This window comes from Heterobasidion irregulare (assembly GCF_000320585.1).
Source record: "Heterobasidion irregulare TC 32-1 unplaced genomic scaffold scaffold_08, whole genome shotgun sequence".
In the NCBI taxonomy this organism is placed as follows: domain Eukaryota; kingdom Fungi; phylum Basidiomycota; class Agaricomycetes; order Russulales; family Bondarzewiaceae; genus Heterobasidion; species Heterobasidion irregulare.
Window position 1 is genome coordinate 2005882 of NW_009258204.1, and position 15884 is coordinate 2021765.

The 15884-nt window shown below is 48.9% G+C and overlaps 7 protein-coding genes across 7 annotated transcripts; 6 read left to right on the forward strand and 1 right to left on the reverse strand.

Annotated features, from left to right (window-relative positions):
- Positions 1 to 57: 57 nt before the first annotated feature.
- On the forward strand, positions 58 to 851 carry HETIRDRAFT_323861 (uncharacterized protein; the record flags this gene model as incomplete). The annotated part of the gene is made up of 5 exons (XM_009551238.1): positions 58 to 92; positions 156 to 274; positions 338 to 491; positions 580 to 658; positions 732 to 851. The coding sequence occupies 5 exons, from the start codon at positions 58 to 60 to the stop codon at positions 849 to 851; spliced, it is 507 nt and encodes a 168-aa protein (XP_009549533.1).
- On the reverse strand, positions 527 to 3419 carry HETIRDRAFT_387618 (uncharacterized protein). Its single transcript, XM_009551239.1, has 16 exons — positions 3229 to 3419; positions 3099 to 3164; positions 2964 to 3046; positions 2847 to 2914; positions 2687 to 2790; positions 2525 to 2621; positions 2433 to 2467; positions 2366 to 2372; positions 2225 to 2309; positions 2157 to 2165; positions 1800 to 2093; positions 1597 to 1729; positions 1517 to 1542; positions 1419 to 1460; positions 1127 to 1344; positions 527 to 1057 (listed from the first exon to the last, which is right to left on the reverse strand). Exons 2-16 carry the CDS (start codon positions 3121 to 3123, stop codon positions 880 to 882), a joined length of 1404 nt encoding a protein of 467 aa, XP_009549534.1. The 5' UTR covers positions 3124 to 3164; positions 3229 to 3419; the 3' UTR covers positions 527 to 879.
- Positions 3420 to 3897: 478 nt separating this feature from the next.
- HETIRDRAFT_104558 (uncharacterized protein) lies at positions 3898 to 4302 on the forward strand (the record flags this gene model as incomplete). The annotated part of the gene is made up of 1 exon (XM_009551240.1): positions 3898 to 4302. The coding sequence occupies one exon, from the start codon at positions 3898 to 3900 to the stop codon at positions 4300 to 4302; it is 405 nt and encodes a 134-aa protein (XP_009549535.1).
- A 1880-nt stretch (positions 4303 to 6182) lies between these two features.
- On the forward strand, positions 6183 to 9018 carry HETIRDRAFT_387619 (uncharacterized protein). The gene is made up of 11 exons (XM_009551241.1): positions 6183 to 6401; positions 6456 to 6557; positions 6619 to 6689; positions 6739 to 6826; positions 6877 to 7121; positions 7181 to 7585; positions 7641 to 7835; positions 7885 to 8188; positions 8241 to 8367; positions 8417 to 8671; positions 8740 to 9018. Exons 1-11 carry the CDS (start codon positions 6270 to 6272, stop codon positions 8958 to 8960), a joined length of 2145 nt encoding a protein of 714 aa, XP_009549536.1. The 5' UTR covers positions 6183 to 6269; the 3' UTR covers positions 8961 to 9018.
- Positions 9019 to 10040: 1022 nt separating this feature from the next.
- On the forward strand, positions 10041 to 10361 carry HETIRDRAFT_172866 (uncharacterized protein; the record flags this gene model as incomplete). Its single annotated transcript, XM_009551242.1, has 3 exons — positions 10041 to 10109; positions 10162 to 10250; positions 10307 to 10361. 3 exons carry the CDS (start codon positions 10041 to 10043, stop codon positions 10359 to 10361), a joined length of 213 nt encoding a protein of 70 aa, XP_009549537.1.
- Positions 10362 to 12646: 2285 nt separating this feature from the next.
- Positions 12647 to 15112, forward strand: HETIRDRAFT_323566 (uncharacterized protein; the record flags this gene model as incomplete). The annotated part of the gene is made up of 12 exons (XM_009551243.1): positions 12647 to 12706; positions 12763 to 12816; positions 12873 to 12988; positions 13047 to 13188; positions 13244 to 13480; positions 13539 to 13667; positions 13727 to 13853; positions 13911 to 14044; positions 14098 to 14371; positions 14479 to 14619; positions 14700 to 14805; positions 14875 to 15112. The coding sequence occupies 12 exons, from the start codon at positions 12647 to 12649 to the stop codon at positions 15110 to 15112; spliced, it is 1758 nt and encodes a 585-aa protein (XP_009549538.1).
- On the forward strand, positions 14556 to 15575 carry HETIRDRAFT_441297 (uncharacterized protein). The gene is made up of 4 exons (XM_009551244.1): positions 14556 to 14619; positions 14700 to 14805; positions 14875 to 15013; positions 15069 to 15575. Exon 4 carries the CDS (start codon positions 15174 to 15176, stop codon positions 15477 to 15479), a length of 306 nt encoding a protein of 101 aa, XP_009549539.1. The 5' UTR covers positions 14556 to 14619; positions 14700 to 14805; positions 14875 to 15013; positions 15069 to 15173; the 3' UTR covers positions 15480 to 15575.
- Positions 15576 to 15884: the final 309 nt, after the last annotated feature.

Genomic DNA, 15884 nt, shown 5'->3' on the forward strand with positions numbered 1-15884 from the left:
GACGCATCAAATGTGGTTGCTGTAGACTGGGAGACCCGCGCGCCGTGGATGGACCTGATGGACGATGTTCGGGCACACTATGCGGTCAAATTGTCTGTCGTTTACCTATTCGACGCCCCGTAACCCTCCCCCTTCCTGACTGAGGTCTTCCACAGTCCAGATAGAGAACTACCAGATATGTCTCCCGCGGCTATCGTATATGTCACTCTGCGTGCGGAGCATCTGCCGCAAGTCCATGATCTCTTGCATCGTATGTTCTGGATGGGCATTGACGGTCTGTTGCACATATACGTGCTATCATCACTGCTTCGATGCTGATCAGGTTATGGACCACCAGTCACTGATTCCTTACAGTATGACCCATCGCGGGCGACTATCATCGCGATCTACAAGCGCTTGGTTGTCGGTTGTGCGTTTCTCAGCTCTCCGCAGGAGACCTACATCACCTACCTTGCCGTTCGTGCAGGTTGGGAGAACGCCCAGATTGCAACGTAGGCCTCGCTCTTCCTTCATTCTCGAAACAATAAAATTAACGGAAATGATACGCATTAACCACCTACTTATTCCTAACGAATCTAGATCGATGCTCTACCACCTCATTACGCGGAATCCACACAAAGATCTAACGCTGCACGTCTCAGCCAATAGCCCTGCAATGGTGCGTCATCCCTGCTTTCTGCTGTACCAGAGTGACGCATGCCTAACTGAAACACGCGTGGCACCCTCCACAGCTCTTGTATAACCGATTCGGGTTCAAGGCCGAGGAGTTCATTGTCGGTTTTTATGAAGACTACCTTGACCCTCAATCCCGCGCGTCCAAGAACGCCTTCCGTCTGCGCCTGCGCCGTTGAGCATGTACACCCGTTGATGTACCCCTCTTCACGCTACGCGAGGTTTCTTCGCTTCACGGGGTACATCGGCAGGCGGAGACGTAGTTGTGGATGGCGACTCTGTCGGCGACCAAGGGAGGGACTCTTGAGGTTTCCTCTCCGCCTCCTCAGCCTGGCGGGTTTCAAGCCATTTCCCGCCTTCCGCGCCTTCGAACAACCAAATGTGGCTGAGGAGCGAAACAACATCAGACCCGGCGCATCTGCCACCTATTGATACTGTCTGGGACGTGACTCACCTGTTTCCTACGCGCTGTGGCTGTGGAGCGAGTATTGATGGGTCTTCCAATGGCCGTTTCCTGTCATTTGAAGGTGTGATGGCGGGCTGTAGGAAGCTCCGGACGTGCACTGTGTCGGGAACGACCGCATCGTTACGCTGAGTGACGGGCGGCAGCGTCCACTGCAAACAGTCGCAGATATATTGAATGATGGGGTCCGCATTACCGAGGAGAATGATCTGTGAAAGACGAGTCATTTTCACGGCCCGTTTGGTCAGGGAGGAACAACGGAGGGAAGGACATCGTGACGCACGTCCGGGTTGATGTGTTTTACAGGAGTTTTGTTGATAAGGATCTGGTGCAGAGCAGAGCTGTGATAAACGGGAAGATGCAACGGCGCGTCGTTCGTACCTGGGGCACAGAGTGTGGCATGTTTGCTAAGGGCGTTCTACTATCAGCTCAGTTGCAGCGACGATGGAATGCAGACTCACTCAGGATCTCTGACACAGGAGATACCTTGAGTGATGTGCCAATGACGAGGATCAGGTCAACCTCTCCCCTGTCCACGTGCAGAGCATCGTCAAACGCGTCTGTGAGTTTCTCACCAAAAAACGTGATATCGGGCTGGGCATTTTGAAGATTGCTATATTTAACTGGTCGTGCGAGGAGAATGTTTTGCGATCAAGACGCCTACCTTGATAATCCACGGTGGAAAGCCAGACTGCTCTTCGTCTGAGTCGTCCTCGTAGTCGTGGCGTTTTCCACCTTTCCGTTTGCGAGACCGCTCGGGCTTCTTTTGTGCGCTGGACAGGTTGCTGCATTGCTTGCACTGCGGGACCTCGCCATTCATGATCTCCGTCTCGATCTCGCTGCCCGGCATGCGCATGCGGCAGTGGAGGCATGAGGCTGTCGCGAAAGAGCCGTGACATTGAAGGACATTGCGGACACCGGCGAGAGTTTCCAAGGTGTCAATGTTCTGCGTGTAGTTCTGGGAAGACGAGGTCGGGGATGTTCGGCGAGGCCATGATGTATGATGTAGAAGTGTACTTACACGCAAAAGCTATGAAGCAAATGTCAGCGATCAAATGGTTTGCGGAGATGAGGTGGACCGTTGTGTACCTTGCCCTTGTCCTCGATTAGTTTGATGAACCGGTGACAAGGAGAAGGGGTAAAATTTGAGGGGTATATTTGTTTAGCAAAAGAACTATGTCGATTGTAACTCAGCCTGCGATGCATCATGCCTTACGTGAGAGGACATACAAAAATACTACAGAAAATGATTTGCCGAACTTCAGTATCTGCAAATGAAGAAAGTAAAAATACCCACCAGAAGGATTTTCTTTGAAATACTGTATATCGAACCTTCAAGACATGTCAGCGGATTGTTATAACCGAGGGTCACAGAGTGGAAGGACTAACATCTGCTGTGGATCGTCCAACTCATACTCTCCTCTATCCTTCAAATTAGCATACAGTCCATTTTCTGATCGGAAGTCGGGGATGCCACATGAAACACCTAGTATAATGAAAGGCTTCGTTAGATAGAGAAATCTGAGTACTTCAAAGAAATAAGTAACACACTAATGCCTGCACCAGTAAGGATCAATATACGTTTTGAAACTTTGATCAAGTTGACAGCATCATCTATGGTATTGTATTGGGGAACCTTCTCGCGCATCTGAAGCCTGGTTGCATAGCGTCAGATCACGGGTTTACTAGATTCGTAGTACCGTGTTCTCACTCCCGAGAAAGGGCAACTCGTAGGAAATACAGAAGGGTCGCCGGCTGCTTGCTCTGAAGCTCGTCGCACTGGGGGAGGTAATTACACTTGAGCAATGTTTGAAAACAACTGACTCACAAGCAATATCCCGAACGCCACCAGAAGCTGGAAAACGGGAATAGCACGCATGACCACATATTCCATGATAAAGGAGGACATTCCTTCATAAGATGAGACTGATGTCAGAGCCACTCAACGTATGAGACGACTCACCCTTTTCTTTCAGATGATGCAGCATTCGTTTAACCTCGATTTTACTCCACAGATAAGACACAATCTCTGCGGGATATGATAGCCGGCGAGGTTGAAGCAATTTGAGATTGATGGTATGACAAGGGCGCACCTTCTCCACAATATAGATGATGCTCAATGTCCGAGATTGCTTCTGCTTCGTCCACCTCGTCCGCGTTGTCGTCATTTACACTTTCTATGTCATACCGAGGATCGTCGAATCCCTCTAGAATATCCTTTAAGATATCTTCGGTTAATTCTACGATGTCCGCCGCATTTATAAACGCGTTGACTTGGGCTCTGTAAATAGCTAGGCGCCGCTTCTCAGAAAGTTTTCGGTCGAGCAAAGCCCGATCGTCGATCGGGGGCTGGGAAACAGCATGAGTGTTTGAAGAGCTCATGGCCGTTCAACGCAACCATCGGCCTTGTTGTTGCAGCATGGGACTTGTCATTCCCACGGTCCCAAAAAGGTATCTATGAGGTTTCATGCGGTTTTCGCAGATTTACGATCCCAGTATCTCGCAATGGACATCTTCAATCAACCTCCAAGCAGGGCGCAGTTTGCAGAAAAACATGACCCGTGTTCTGCTTGCTTTGCACCCTCCATTGATACTTTGTACAAACTTTGCTTCGGATGCAAAGCGGTTGTCTACTGTAGCGCACAATGTCAAAGAACTTCATAGCGCACTCATAAGTTGCTCTTCATCTCTGTTGTCGAGAGATCCTTTTGAACTGACTTACCGTTAGGATCATCTGTGCAGGTTTCAAAAAACAATTAGGCATGTTGTCTGCACACGCTGATGCGCACTCTTCTGCACTCAACTCCGTCGGAAGGCCTCATCCGCGCGATGATTTCTTGCTTGTGAACCAGTTCGCTCGAACACACCGAAGGACTATTGAACAAGCCGCATACTCTGCCATCCGTTTGTCCGGACATACCATCGAAACATTCGACTTCCCTTCTCATTTCCTCTCAATTCACCTCAAGTACAGACAGGACTTGTCGGGCAACCCTGCCATTGCTTTTCAGGTTCTTGAAAGTCGATTGTCGCATCTGAACGTACTCGACCCTCAGATGAGAGCTCAACTTGACAAGTCCATTGCCTCTCACGATGCGATAATCGAAGTCGCCAAGAAGGCTGTCGAGAATTTACCCGCAGTGGCAGGCCCGCTTACCATCTACTGAAACTCGGGGAGTTTCGGCTGCTGGTCCATGACGACGATTTTCGTGATTCCACAAGTTCAAATTTTCCGCGACATGGGAATCCTACCCGATCCTCACTATGAACAGTGGTTTCTCCGGCTCCGGATGATAGTAGACAAAGGTCATACCCTTGTGAGGGCCGGCAGTGACGCTGATGGGTGGATTGGTCACATGGAGAAGGTTGGATCTAAGCGCAAGCAGATCAAGTTATCAGACGAAGAACATCGGGTGTGGGTATCCTGAATATCCTGGCCTTCTATATTAAGGTGGGGTTCGTTTCACATCAGCTCGCAAACCAGTATTTACATGCTCAAATGTTGCATACTATATCGCATATTTCATTAGGTCTATGATGCAACATACCTTTATTCGATAGTAGATTGGTTCTCATCTCTGCCATACAGATATTTGATTCACTTGGACCCGGCCTTGATGCTCTTGTGTGGCAGCTGAAGCACGCAAAATAAGTAAGGATTCGGAATGCCTGCGAACTATCCGCCTGCACTTCACGTTCGCCGGTCACCAAATTGCGGGGGACTGGCGCTCAACATCCCACGTAGAAATCTATGAGTCTTGAAGGGTTGTTTCCCGTACGATAAGAGTGCAAGATCCTGGGGGATTGAGAAGATATTTGTGTATGTGTCGTATGCATTCTTGGCCCTCGACTGAAAATGCCCTCAGCGTAAAATTGTTAACGTCACGCGAAAGATTCAGCTCTATCACCCATGTTCAAAGAGCACCACCGCCTACGACGATAGCATTTCGCAATGAGCCTTCAACGTGTTGAACCTTGTAACGAGATCGTGCTTCTAAGGCTATGCTTACAGCTCGAGGGTTCGTGCACTGCGGCGTTACGATGGTGAAGGGCTGGATGTGCTACCACATCGCTTGGCGTACAGGGCGCACTGTCCCGGCCCGCATACAGGAAAAGAACAAGTCAGATGAAATCGTAAGCATCATGAGGCAGGATAACCGTATTCTACGAACCGGATCATGGCGAACTACGGCCACACGTCCAAGGATTGTGAGCGCTATAAATTTGGTCAAATATACAATATGAAATAACTTCCCGCGTGTGAAGACGCCCTACACACGGATATCCCGTGAAGGACCAAAATCAAGAAACCATTTATTCTGAGGCGTTTTTCTGATAATAGTACACTATCGAGGTCTTCTTTCTGTTAATGTTCGTTAGCGTTATAGAATAATAGCACCTTGAGCCCCTTTTGAGATCAAATGTAGCCTTGAGGGTCATTGAGCATCTGTGAGGAAGTTCAAGTAAGATCCATTGAACCTATCCTCCGGTCGAAGTTAGGCCATCGAAGGCGTGAGTCAGCATGTGCTCCCGGTTCGCGGGTCTCCACTGTTCCTCTTCACTGGATACAATCCAGTACACAGCCTGTATGCCGTTATGGACGTGTAAAGATCCTCAAATCTAAGAACACGGAATGATCACAGACGCAGGCGAGATTGGCGCGGAAATTACATTGCTGAGCACGACTGGCGCCGATTCTCGGGTAGACGGAGATCAATCAGCGCGCAAGTGGGCAGACAAATTCTGAACCTCACAACACGAGTGTATGGGCGCGGTGAGTCAAGCCCCGGAAGCGCTCGAGCCAGGAGGAGTCGCCCAAGGACAGCTATATGTCAGAGGGAGAAGTACGCAGTTCAGTCAAGATAGCCGCCATGGTCCGAGTGTTTGTTCGCGGCTAAATTCCACAGATGCGGATGACGAGTGACGGAGAGGAGACGACGTTAGTTTGTAGGAAGTTAGGACGACGCTGGGCGAAGCCGACACGGCGTTGAAGAACGTTGAGATTTTGGCGGCTCAGTCACGCATTTGTGACGGGACCCGTCACACTGATTCACGCGACTCCACCTCGATCAACAACTCGACGTCGAGCTCATCCAAGGTCCACATTGATAATCCCCGTACATCCGATTGACTCATGGAGAAAATAACATTATACCCTCCGTTGTTCGAGCGAGGGCAAGAAGAGGAATTTCTTGAGAGTGGTCGGTCTCTCTCAATAGCCGCTTCACCGCGGGACAACTCTCTGGCTGTGTTTGCAGGGAGTTCTGTGCGTGCTCTTTCTTCTCAGCTTGTTTCCTCGTTAAAAATATGTGTGCATCAGAATGAACCCAAAGTGCCTCATGATATCAACTCAGAGTATCCCAAGCCACAGGACATATACACCGCGAGTACAGACCAGATACCTTCGGCAGAACATCGTTTGGTGTGTGGGAGTACATGTGCTTGGGCATTCATACTCATATTTAATTTAACGTTCCATTCAGTTTATATCAGAAACGTCGGTCATATTTGCCGCATTCCAAAATCTCATGAAAGCGACGCAGAACGCCCGACCGTGCGTGGCTTGCTATAGTTCTAGTCAGATGTTCAAAGTGCATAAATAGACTGCAAGACGAACCAACACTTCAAGCAATAACGAAACTATGTGCAGACTACGTCGAGTTTATCAAGACCTGTTGGGTGCACACGTCGGTAAGAGCTCCAACCAATTTTGGCTCCAATTGTTCTGATATTTGATGCAGCGACAAATGGCAAGGGATGAACCCCTACAATTCGATGCGGACCATTACCAGAGTCTCTACACATGCTTTGACTTATTCGTGCTCTTGTACGCACCGGACAGTAAAGTCGTAGATGTTCCGGTCGGAGACGAGTTGATGGAGTGGCTTAACAAGCATTTCATTGAACCTTCAACAGAGGAAGGAGATCAACTTAGCTCACAGGATCGTCCATGGGAGGACGAGTCGTTCTGGCCATATTTGATCAGGTATTTTTTTTGCGCCTACTTTGACTCAAACAGTCTGAAATTGATCATGCATTGAATAGAACTATTTTACGGGGACTTTCGAAATCTTCTTTGTTCTTTTTGGAGGTTCTCTCTACCCGACATCCTTCTTCACATCTGCAGAGCATGGCAGAACACCTTATGCCACTCGTGGAAAACCATCCACGTCTGAGCGACTACAATCTTGAGCGTGATTTTGTCATTGATTCGCGTAGATGGAAGGACCAAGTCAAGTCATTACGACTTGAGCTTGACCGCGTCCCCGAAGATGCGAGGCAAGATGGTGGAGACAACTGGTGGGACTCATTCAGCGACATCGTTGGCATTCTCGAAGGTCGTCACTCAGTCATTCAACGGGTTTGTCTTGATCTGGGTGCAGACTGGAAGGAGGTGTGCGCCGCCTGGGCCATTTTCGTTGACAATCGATTAAGAAGACATGAGTTGCCGTAGGTCACTGTAGGATTCTTCCCTGACGCATATGTCTGATGAACCTTGTCGCAGAGAGGTGCTTCCAAAGATTCTGGACGAGATGCCACCCGATCCGACAAGTTCTGAAGACATGATCTATGTTTCTCTATGTGCTGGGAAGCCTGCTAAAGCATTATCTTACGCTGAAAAGTTAGATTTGTGGTTAGCGGCTCATCTGGCAGATATCATGGAGTCTGTAGATCTATTGGATCCTAAGGTTGACGAAGAGTACGTGTTGCAAGCATATTTTTGTTCATGGACTAAATTTACAACTCAGATCCGGGATGTCACGGAGGCAGCAGCATGTTCTTGCATATGCTGAATACCTTCATTCGGACCCACATCTATGGCGTATAACCGTTGACTACATGTACTCATGCGGTGTCATTGGTCAAGAAAGGGCGGATCAAATACTGATGCGTGTTCCATTTAACCCAGCCCATCGAGACGGCACAGCGACTGCTCTCGTAGCGGGAGAGGATGAAACTTTGAATTCTGAAGCGATCGTCAACACCTTGAAGGAGATTAGTAGGACCTGTTCAGAACACAATAGGGAGTCAGTTCAAAGAATTGTTAACTCTGTAAGTTTTCCTTCATTCTCCTCTGCAACATTGATGTCCATTCCGTCCTCAGTTGGGCGCTCAAACCTTCCTTAAGCAAAAAAACTACAAATCAGCTATGTCTTACATGATTGCTGCCAATAATTGGTCTGGTCTCGGTCGTGTTGTAGATTGTGTTTTAGCTGAATATATCATGCATGGTCAGTAAATCTCTATGTCATGTCATCGCCCGTTGATCACTCTATGTAGGTCCCGAAACGTTCGCTCGCGCAGCTGCGACTGTTGCCTCCTCTCTCCAGGATCCACGTATACACCAAGGACCCAATGGCGTATTCATTCATCGTTTGGCATTTGCTGTGCGATACGCTGAATATCACCAGAGACGCATGGACGGCGACTTTCAAGAGGCGGCCTTGGATCTCGTGTCGATGTTTCAAGAGGAGATCGCACCAAAGTCATGGTGGGGTACACTACTTGTAGACGCAACGGAGCTTCTCAAACTTGGTGAGTGTGATTCGAATATTGGCTCTACCGATTGGGGATCCCGATACTAATGGATCAATGCGGGTCAGATGGATTGATGTTGTTTTCCTCTTCTGGCGCTGTCGAGTTGCTGAAGCGCTTAGAAGAAGTCAATATTCGAGCAATTCAAGGCTCAGGAGAGGATTACTTATCTGTGCTGGTTAAGACGATGAAAAACGGGAGCCTCAAAGACGCTTTGCAGCGGCTCAAGGTGACACGGCTGGCCTTGGCTAAATATTATGCTAAGTGTACCATGGTAGGCGCGACGTGAGACAATGTGACTGTGACGTAGTGACGTAGAAGTTGGATAATTCATTTAATTAATGATCCGCTGACGGCGACTGAAAATGTCTATGGCACCTGTGATGGACGGGTGTTCTGTGCAACTGCTACATCATGCATACGCTGGGCTGTCCGTGGTTTTGATCATCGATGCTAAACAAATGCATCGAGCGGAATGCTAAAATTTTCTCTTCTCCATTCCGTGGTGAGCCATGGGTCATTCCACAAATGGAATAAAACAAAAAATACCTGCAGTCTCTCTCCAGATTGTGTGGCCAGCCAGGCAAAATTGTCTTGTCAGGCGCGACCTGCTGGCTGGTCTTCTTGCTGTGTCCGACAGGCACTGACTGATGCAGTGCATTCTGCAACCGACCTCGTCACTGCTGGCGGCAGGTACTCGCCCGGGACCTGCATTCACCAGTGCTCTCGGATCCTCTCACATGCGCTGGACACTACCCCGTGCCCGCTCTGCCTTCAAGATGAAACACATTATCTCGGATTTAACTCAACTTATTGATTCCCGTTTTCCAAATTAAGGCTGCTCAATCACTTTTTCTAACCGTTCAGCGATTCAAACAGATCATCCCTAGGATCTGGCACGACGAGATGGATACAGGCGCGTCTCAACCACAACGTCACTGCATGAGGTTTCGAATTCTGGACGTCAATGATGGGCAGGATCATGGCCTGCCGAGGAGCAGTCTCCGGGTCCTGATCGCTTGTAAAAGTGATCGCTTTCTTCTCAGTCTCCTTGTGCCAGCAGGCGCCCACTTCGATGCTGTCGAACCAGTCTGATAGTTATGATCGCGGAACGCATTCGCTTTCAAGGTGCGTGCCAGATACACCATTTTGTTTCCACTCCTCTGCCCGTTCATTCTCAATCTGTTTGGGTATCGAACGGGTCCTCCGGGAGATGCAGAGAGGAATTGATGATCATAGCAGAACTAGGACTACCGATGATAACACAGGACATTTGAACGTATAAATGGATTCTACCTTCTCTCCATGTTTTATCATCGTTCTCCAGCAGACTCTCCGAACATCTCTCATTCTATAGTCATTTTTCACCATGTGTAACCAAGTCCTCCTTGTCCACCAATGCAAGAAATGTGGCTCGAGAACGGTCATTGGTTTACCCGTAAATTTTCGTCCAGGCTCGCCCCCAGAATATTTATAACAACAATTCACAGGTGGTGACGTCTTGCAATAACCCACACTGCAAACAGAGCCCCTACCACGACCATGCGCCCCACCCTTGCCTTTCTTTATGCTTCCAAGAGTACGTCCTCGCTCACTTTGGGTACCCGTCTAAGAGCTCTTACCTTCTGTTTGTAGGTTTCGCGTAACCAGGAATGTTGAAAGCATCGAGAGCTGCGCCAGGTGCTCTTAAGAGCATTTCCTTGCATGTTCCCTGTGCTACAAGTCATCGGCATCATACCATCCGACCGTCTGCTTTTTCGCTGCCGAGCTATTATATCTTGATTATATTTTACTATATCATTAGGTAGCGTCCTGTCTCTGACGGATTTCTTGTATTTCTCTTTCGAGATACGGTCATTGTAACACCACATAGTAGCAGCGCCCTAGACTTGTATCACATTTCTTGAAGAATTAAACATCTTGTTGTTCAAAACTTCAGACCAATATTTAAGTGTATTGCCTCTGAGATCAGATTGCGTGTTTCAGTATATCCTTTAGGATGTAAGACTTATAGACGACGTCGTCATTGGAGACGCTGAAGAGAATTCTGACTTGCCGCCATTGACTCGTGCGTCTGCGTATGATGCAGTCATATCTTCATAGTTAGCGAGAGACTCATACAGCGTTCCTTCCTGCCTTGTGAAAGGGCTCTTCAAAAGACGAGGCATTGAACATACATACCAACGCGTGCAGGTGAACTTCGCGGGTCAAAGGAAAGCGGTTCAATTTTAAGGTTATCATTTTTACTATCTAGTAGATGCGGAGTAACCTGCGCTGTAGCTTCCATAGGCGATATGTATTACGGCACCGTTGAAACACTATGACAAGCGATGGATCTCTTGTACGCGCGATCAAAGAAGTGAGATGTGGCGAGCGCCATGTCCCCACGTTCCAAGGACCAGGGAAGCAGACCGCGAAGCGCCGGAAATGGACGGGCGTCTAAAGCGAACGCCCATAGCCAGGTCGTCGTCTGAATGTACCGTGCAAGCGAGGCCGCACTCTGAGTGCCATAACTCGAAAGCCGACGTGATTAGAAGCCATTAAATGAGGAACATCGGCGTGTCCGAGAGCCCGGGAGGATGCGCGCCCGATAAGGCAGATCGCAGAAGAGCAGTAAACGTGAACAGCCTCTGTCAGTGTTCGACTCAGAGCTAGCACGCCTAATTGAGTCAGAAGCATTTTCTGGTTCACAGAGGACTGCTGTGTGTATCTCAGACACCGAGTCGGACGAGAACGTTAAATGTGGATTCAACAGACGAGTCAGATGCCAAGATCTCAAATCGCGAGTAGAGTGGCGCTAAACGATAAGACTTCCTCGCCTCATGCCTAGTGATACCTGGAGCTGGTGCTGGGCGGCGATTCACCCTCTCCAACACGACCCTGCAGCTGTAAGTATCGCGTGTAATTGAAAATTATACTGACCACAACACATTATGCACACAATACATTCATGCTGTGCAACGGGAGAGATCGGCGTAACTCTGTGCAAGTTAGGCAAATGTAGATCATTGAGTGACGAAGACAAACCCAGAAATTCACAAGCATCTCTGAGAAACCCAAACCGGTAGATAGATACAAGCTGTTCACCAGATTACCAGGAGCCTATCTAAATATCGGGGATTTTGACAAGGGCTGAAGCCTGCAGTCAGAACATTAGACATCTGCGAGGTCCTGCTAGATCAGTTCTTTGTAGCAACTGTATGGAGTGTAGGATCAATATAAGCTAAGGAGGCATTCTCACATCTTTATAGGAGACTTGTGGATATTTGTGATCTGTTTCAATAGCACAGGCGCACTTGAACATCAGACGCACGACAGTCATGGGAGTCAATCTAGACAATTCATCGACACAATCCAACGTTGAAGCACTTCATCGTATCTCGTGGTTTCAAAAGAACCATTGATATTATCCGGATGAAGGAACACGGATGCAGAGGACAGATAGACAGCAATAGACACAGCTGAAGGACAAATTGCACAGTGTGGAAGTTGCTGGCAGCCGCAGGGGAGTTGCCGAGGCAGGTTATCAATATGATTATCTAATCGCCCTGCTTTGGGCCTTCTCATCACCGAGCCCGTTTACAACAGTGACCGCGGCAGCGTTGAGTAGCGACGACGGTGACGGCGACCACAACGGCATTATCGTGCTCATAGGCATCGATGAATCCAACGATGTCTGAAGATGGCTTCTCGCGACACGCCAACGACAGTACTGATTATCCAGAGCTGAGCTCTCCCGCGACCAGCTACAGTTCCCATCCTTTACCTGCTGGTTATCCACATTCACCGATGCCACCGTCCTCCAGCAATTCCACTACCCTTAACCCGTCCGCGATACCATCTATGAACTCTATATCGTCCTCACCTCCGCGCGCGAGTACAGACACCGAATCGATAGGTAGAACGTCTACTTCAAGGTGGCGGGACAGTGTCTCCACCGCTGCGGAAAAGAAGCAGTCTGCCATACCAGAACAGATGAGTGTTGTTGAGCCGGGATTTGATGAGACTGTTCTTCTTGCGCTGTGCGACTTGGATGTAAGTAGAAGGTGTTTAAGCTACTTTGTCTGCGACTTATCTCCTTATTAATCCAGTGCGGTGTTCCCTTGCTACTTGATCGAATAAAGCAGAGTATGGTTTCATGTAGGGTACGCACACGGTCTTGTTTCCTGCCTATGTCCCTTTCAATACCAGTCTTTGCTAGGAAGCGTCAGTCTTTTTCAAGAAACGAGCAGTATTGGAGGAAGAGTATGGCAGAGGCATGCAGAAGTTGGCGAAGACAACATCGGAAGTATATTCAATGAATGACGGAAAAGCTGGGTACGCTTGTTCATCGTGCTTGCCTTCCTGATCACTTCTGGAGGGGGAGGATACACAGCTCTTTTGTCAATTCTTGGCAGTCGATGATGAAGATCCACGAAATAATGGCCGAAAATAGAATACGTTTCGCTCAGAGGCTCAATGAGATGAGTGAGGAACTCGCTAACCTTGCTAAGGAAGTCGATAAAAACCGAAAACAGGTGCGCCTCCGTTCTTCATACGCTCGATGTTGACCAATTAAACACGCATTTTTAGACAAAAGAGTTGGCTAGCCGCTACGAACGAAGCCTGCAAGAGTCTGAAATGGCCACAGAGAAAAGCAAAAACCGGTTTGATGTTAGCGTCGAAGAGCTCGAGCGAATCTTGGTCCAAAAGGAAGGTGAATCCCTCAAAGATACAGGTATGCAAGGTCGATCTCCAGGAGGAAAGAGAGCCATCGGCAAGGCCGTAGCCAAAGGCGGATTGCTGTTAAAAGGCAAGAACCCAGGAAATGTATGTCATTTTGCAAGATTTATGATGGATAATTGCGCCAACCATTACGCTTGCACAGATTCAAAGGCAAGAGGATGACATCCGAGCGAGGGTGTCGACAGCGTCAGATTCGTATCGGAAATCAGTTCACGAGACTCAAGGCCTGCGACAAGAATACTTCAATTTCCAGCTCCCGCGGATTCTACGTGTCGGTTCACTTCTGGAATGGTCAGGACTCCGCTTATTTGCTGACGAGGCATATGTTAGGCTCTGAAAGAATGTGCAGACGAGATTGATCTTGGCACGCAGTATCATCTCACTCGATATGCTTTCTTGTTTGAAAGTATCATGCTCAGCGATGGCTCCACGCTGGCACCATCGGGAATCGAAGATGGTACCTTCTGTTTAGTTCTTCCCTGTTTCAGATCACATCACTGATCGTCGGTTTCAGGTCCTGGGCTCAAAGCCACAATTGAGTCTATCGACAATCGTGCAGACTTCAAGGTCTATATGCAGCACTACGCTTATGCACACGGCGGCGTGCAACGCGGGCCGCGGCGCACAGGTCCTGAGCATGAAGGCTTCGTAAGCAATGCTGGCCATCGCTATCGCACCGCTCTCACTCCCACATGTTTCAGTTACCCCCTCTTCCGCCTCATAGAGACCATACGCAGCCCGTCGCGTACGCTCCGAACACTCCGAATGGCGGCTCGGTAGCATTGCCTGATCGTGGTCGCCCGTCCTTCGGGGTTGATCTCGCGGAGCAGATGTCACGAGACAACGTCGAGGTCCCGCCGCTGATGGTCAAATGCTGTGAGGCGATAGAAAAGTACGGGCTATACTCTCAGGGGATATATCGCATCAGCGGTACGATGAGCAAGATTGCGAAGCTCAAGGAACGGCTTGATAAGGGTGAGTTCGCTTTGTTCCGCTCGTCCATACCGAGTAGCCGCGTGCGGAGCAACGGCGGCTCGTGAAGTCCGTTTCGCTGAATTGAGGCTCGGATGCGTGTGCGACAGATCTTGACACCGTGAACCTCGACGCGGACGAATGGGCGTCTGACATTAACAACGTGACAAGCGTGCTAAAGTTGTGGCTCCGGGAGCTGCCTGAGCCACTGCTGACCACAGGCTTACATCAGGGGTTTCTTGAAGCTGCTAGTGAGTCATCCGTCTCATCATCCGGTTAACCAGCAGGGAGGCGGTGATGATGCCAATGATGCCGATGTGATCAACAATAGAGATCGAGAACGACCGACTTCGGCACATACGGTTACACGAGCGCGTCAACGAGTTGCCTGATGCGAATTATGCGACGTTGAAGTACTTTCTAGGGCATTTACACCGGTACGAGTCCCCAAGATATGGATCCACAGTGCATGCGAGTCAAAGGCTGACGCGCCGACTTTGAAACAGGGTAGCGCAGCTTGAGGCACATAATTCCATGTCCATTTCAAATCTCGCGATCGTGTTTGGGCCAACACTGTTTGCTCAAGGCGCAGTCAACGGCTCAAACGGTGCACCGATCATGGTCGATGCTGGATTGCAAAATAAGGTGCGTCGTGAGCTCCTGTTTCGACTGTGGGCGTGTGTTGATACCTCGTCTGCAGGCCGTCGAGACGATCTTGGATCATTATACCGATATTTTCATTGACGAAGGCGAAACATTATGAATCGTGTCTATCCCGCTCGCATCTCAGGGCCCAGGTTACACGATGATTCCACCAGCAACTACTTGCTATCACGGCAGCAGCTACTCACGATCACCCCGAGGCTCAATATGGCTATCTTGTAATATATATACCCCTCGTGTCCGCGGGCGCTTTAAACTTTTCAACCCCATCTTTTCTGGATTACCATTATTCTACTATCCTTTCACACCCCAATCCATCCATCTATTTCACCCCATCCACGATCCACCTCTGTCCCTCTTTCCGAGTATGTGTAGTCTATTCTATGATTCGGACATCTTTGGCATCGATACTTTATTCTGTTCGCGCGTCCCCCGCGGGTCCCCATGATGTATTCTCGTCGACATGTTTTTCTTTTCTTTTATCTTAAACTTGTAATTGTGCAATTGGGTATGGTGTCGCGTCTATCAATATCCATGCACAGCGAGATAGCTACTAATTGAGCGGCATGTAGGTGGAATTGCGAGCGATGGCCTCGAGCGAGGACGCGAGTATTTTGAGCATACAATACAACAGGTGGTGCAAGATATAAGTATGTGCAGTGCGCGGAAGATACAACTTTACGAGGAACGTCCATTTGCGCAATATAAGTATGGCCAACAAGCGAGAAACAGATAATTACGTTGCGCGGAGGCCAGTCTACAAGTTGAAAGTATCAATGTACGCCCAAAATCTGCCTCCGGTGGATAGAGCAGCGATTTTGTCTCACCGATTGGGTCGTGGTATCGGCGCCTG

Bases quoted from the DNA above. Each gene is read 5' to 3' on its own strand.
- HETIRDRAFT_387619 (XM_009551241.1), top strand. From the start codon at position 6,270: ATGGAGAAAATAACATTATACCCTCCGTTGTTCGAGCGAGGGCAAGAA. The intron at 6,558-6,618 runs GTGTGTGGGAGT...CGTTCCATTCAG, and splicing joins CTTCGGCAGAACATCGTTTG to TTTATATCAGAAACGTCGGT. The intron at 7,586-7,640 runs GTAGGTCACTGT...ACCTTGTCGCAG, and splicing joins TTAAGAAGACATGAGTTGCC to AGAGGTGCTTCCAAAGATTC.
- HETIRDRAFT_441297 (XM_009551244.1), top strand. From the start codon at position 15,174: ATGATTCCACCAGCAACTACTTGCTATCACGGCAGCAGCTACTCACGA.
- HETIRDRAFT_387618 (XM_009551239.1), bottom strand. From the start codon at position 3,123: ATGCTGCATCATCTGAAAGAAAAGG. The intron at 3,047-3,098 runs GTGAGTCGTCTC...CATCTTATGAAG, and splicing joins GCATCATCTGAAAGAAAAGG to GAATGTCCTCCTTTATCATG. The intron at 1,543-1,596 runs GTGAGTCTGCAT...GAACGCCCTTAG, and splicing joins TCCTGTGTCAGAGATCCTGA to CAAACATGCCACACTCTGTG.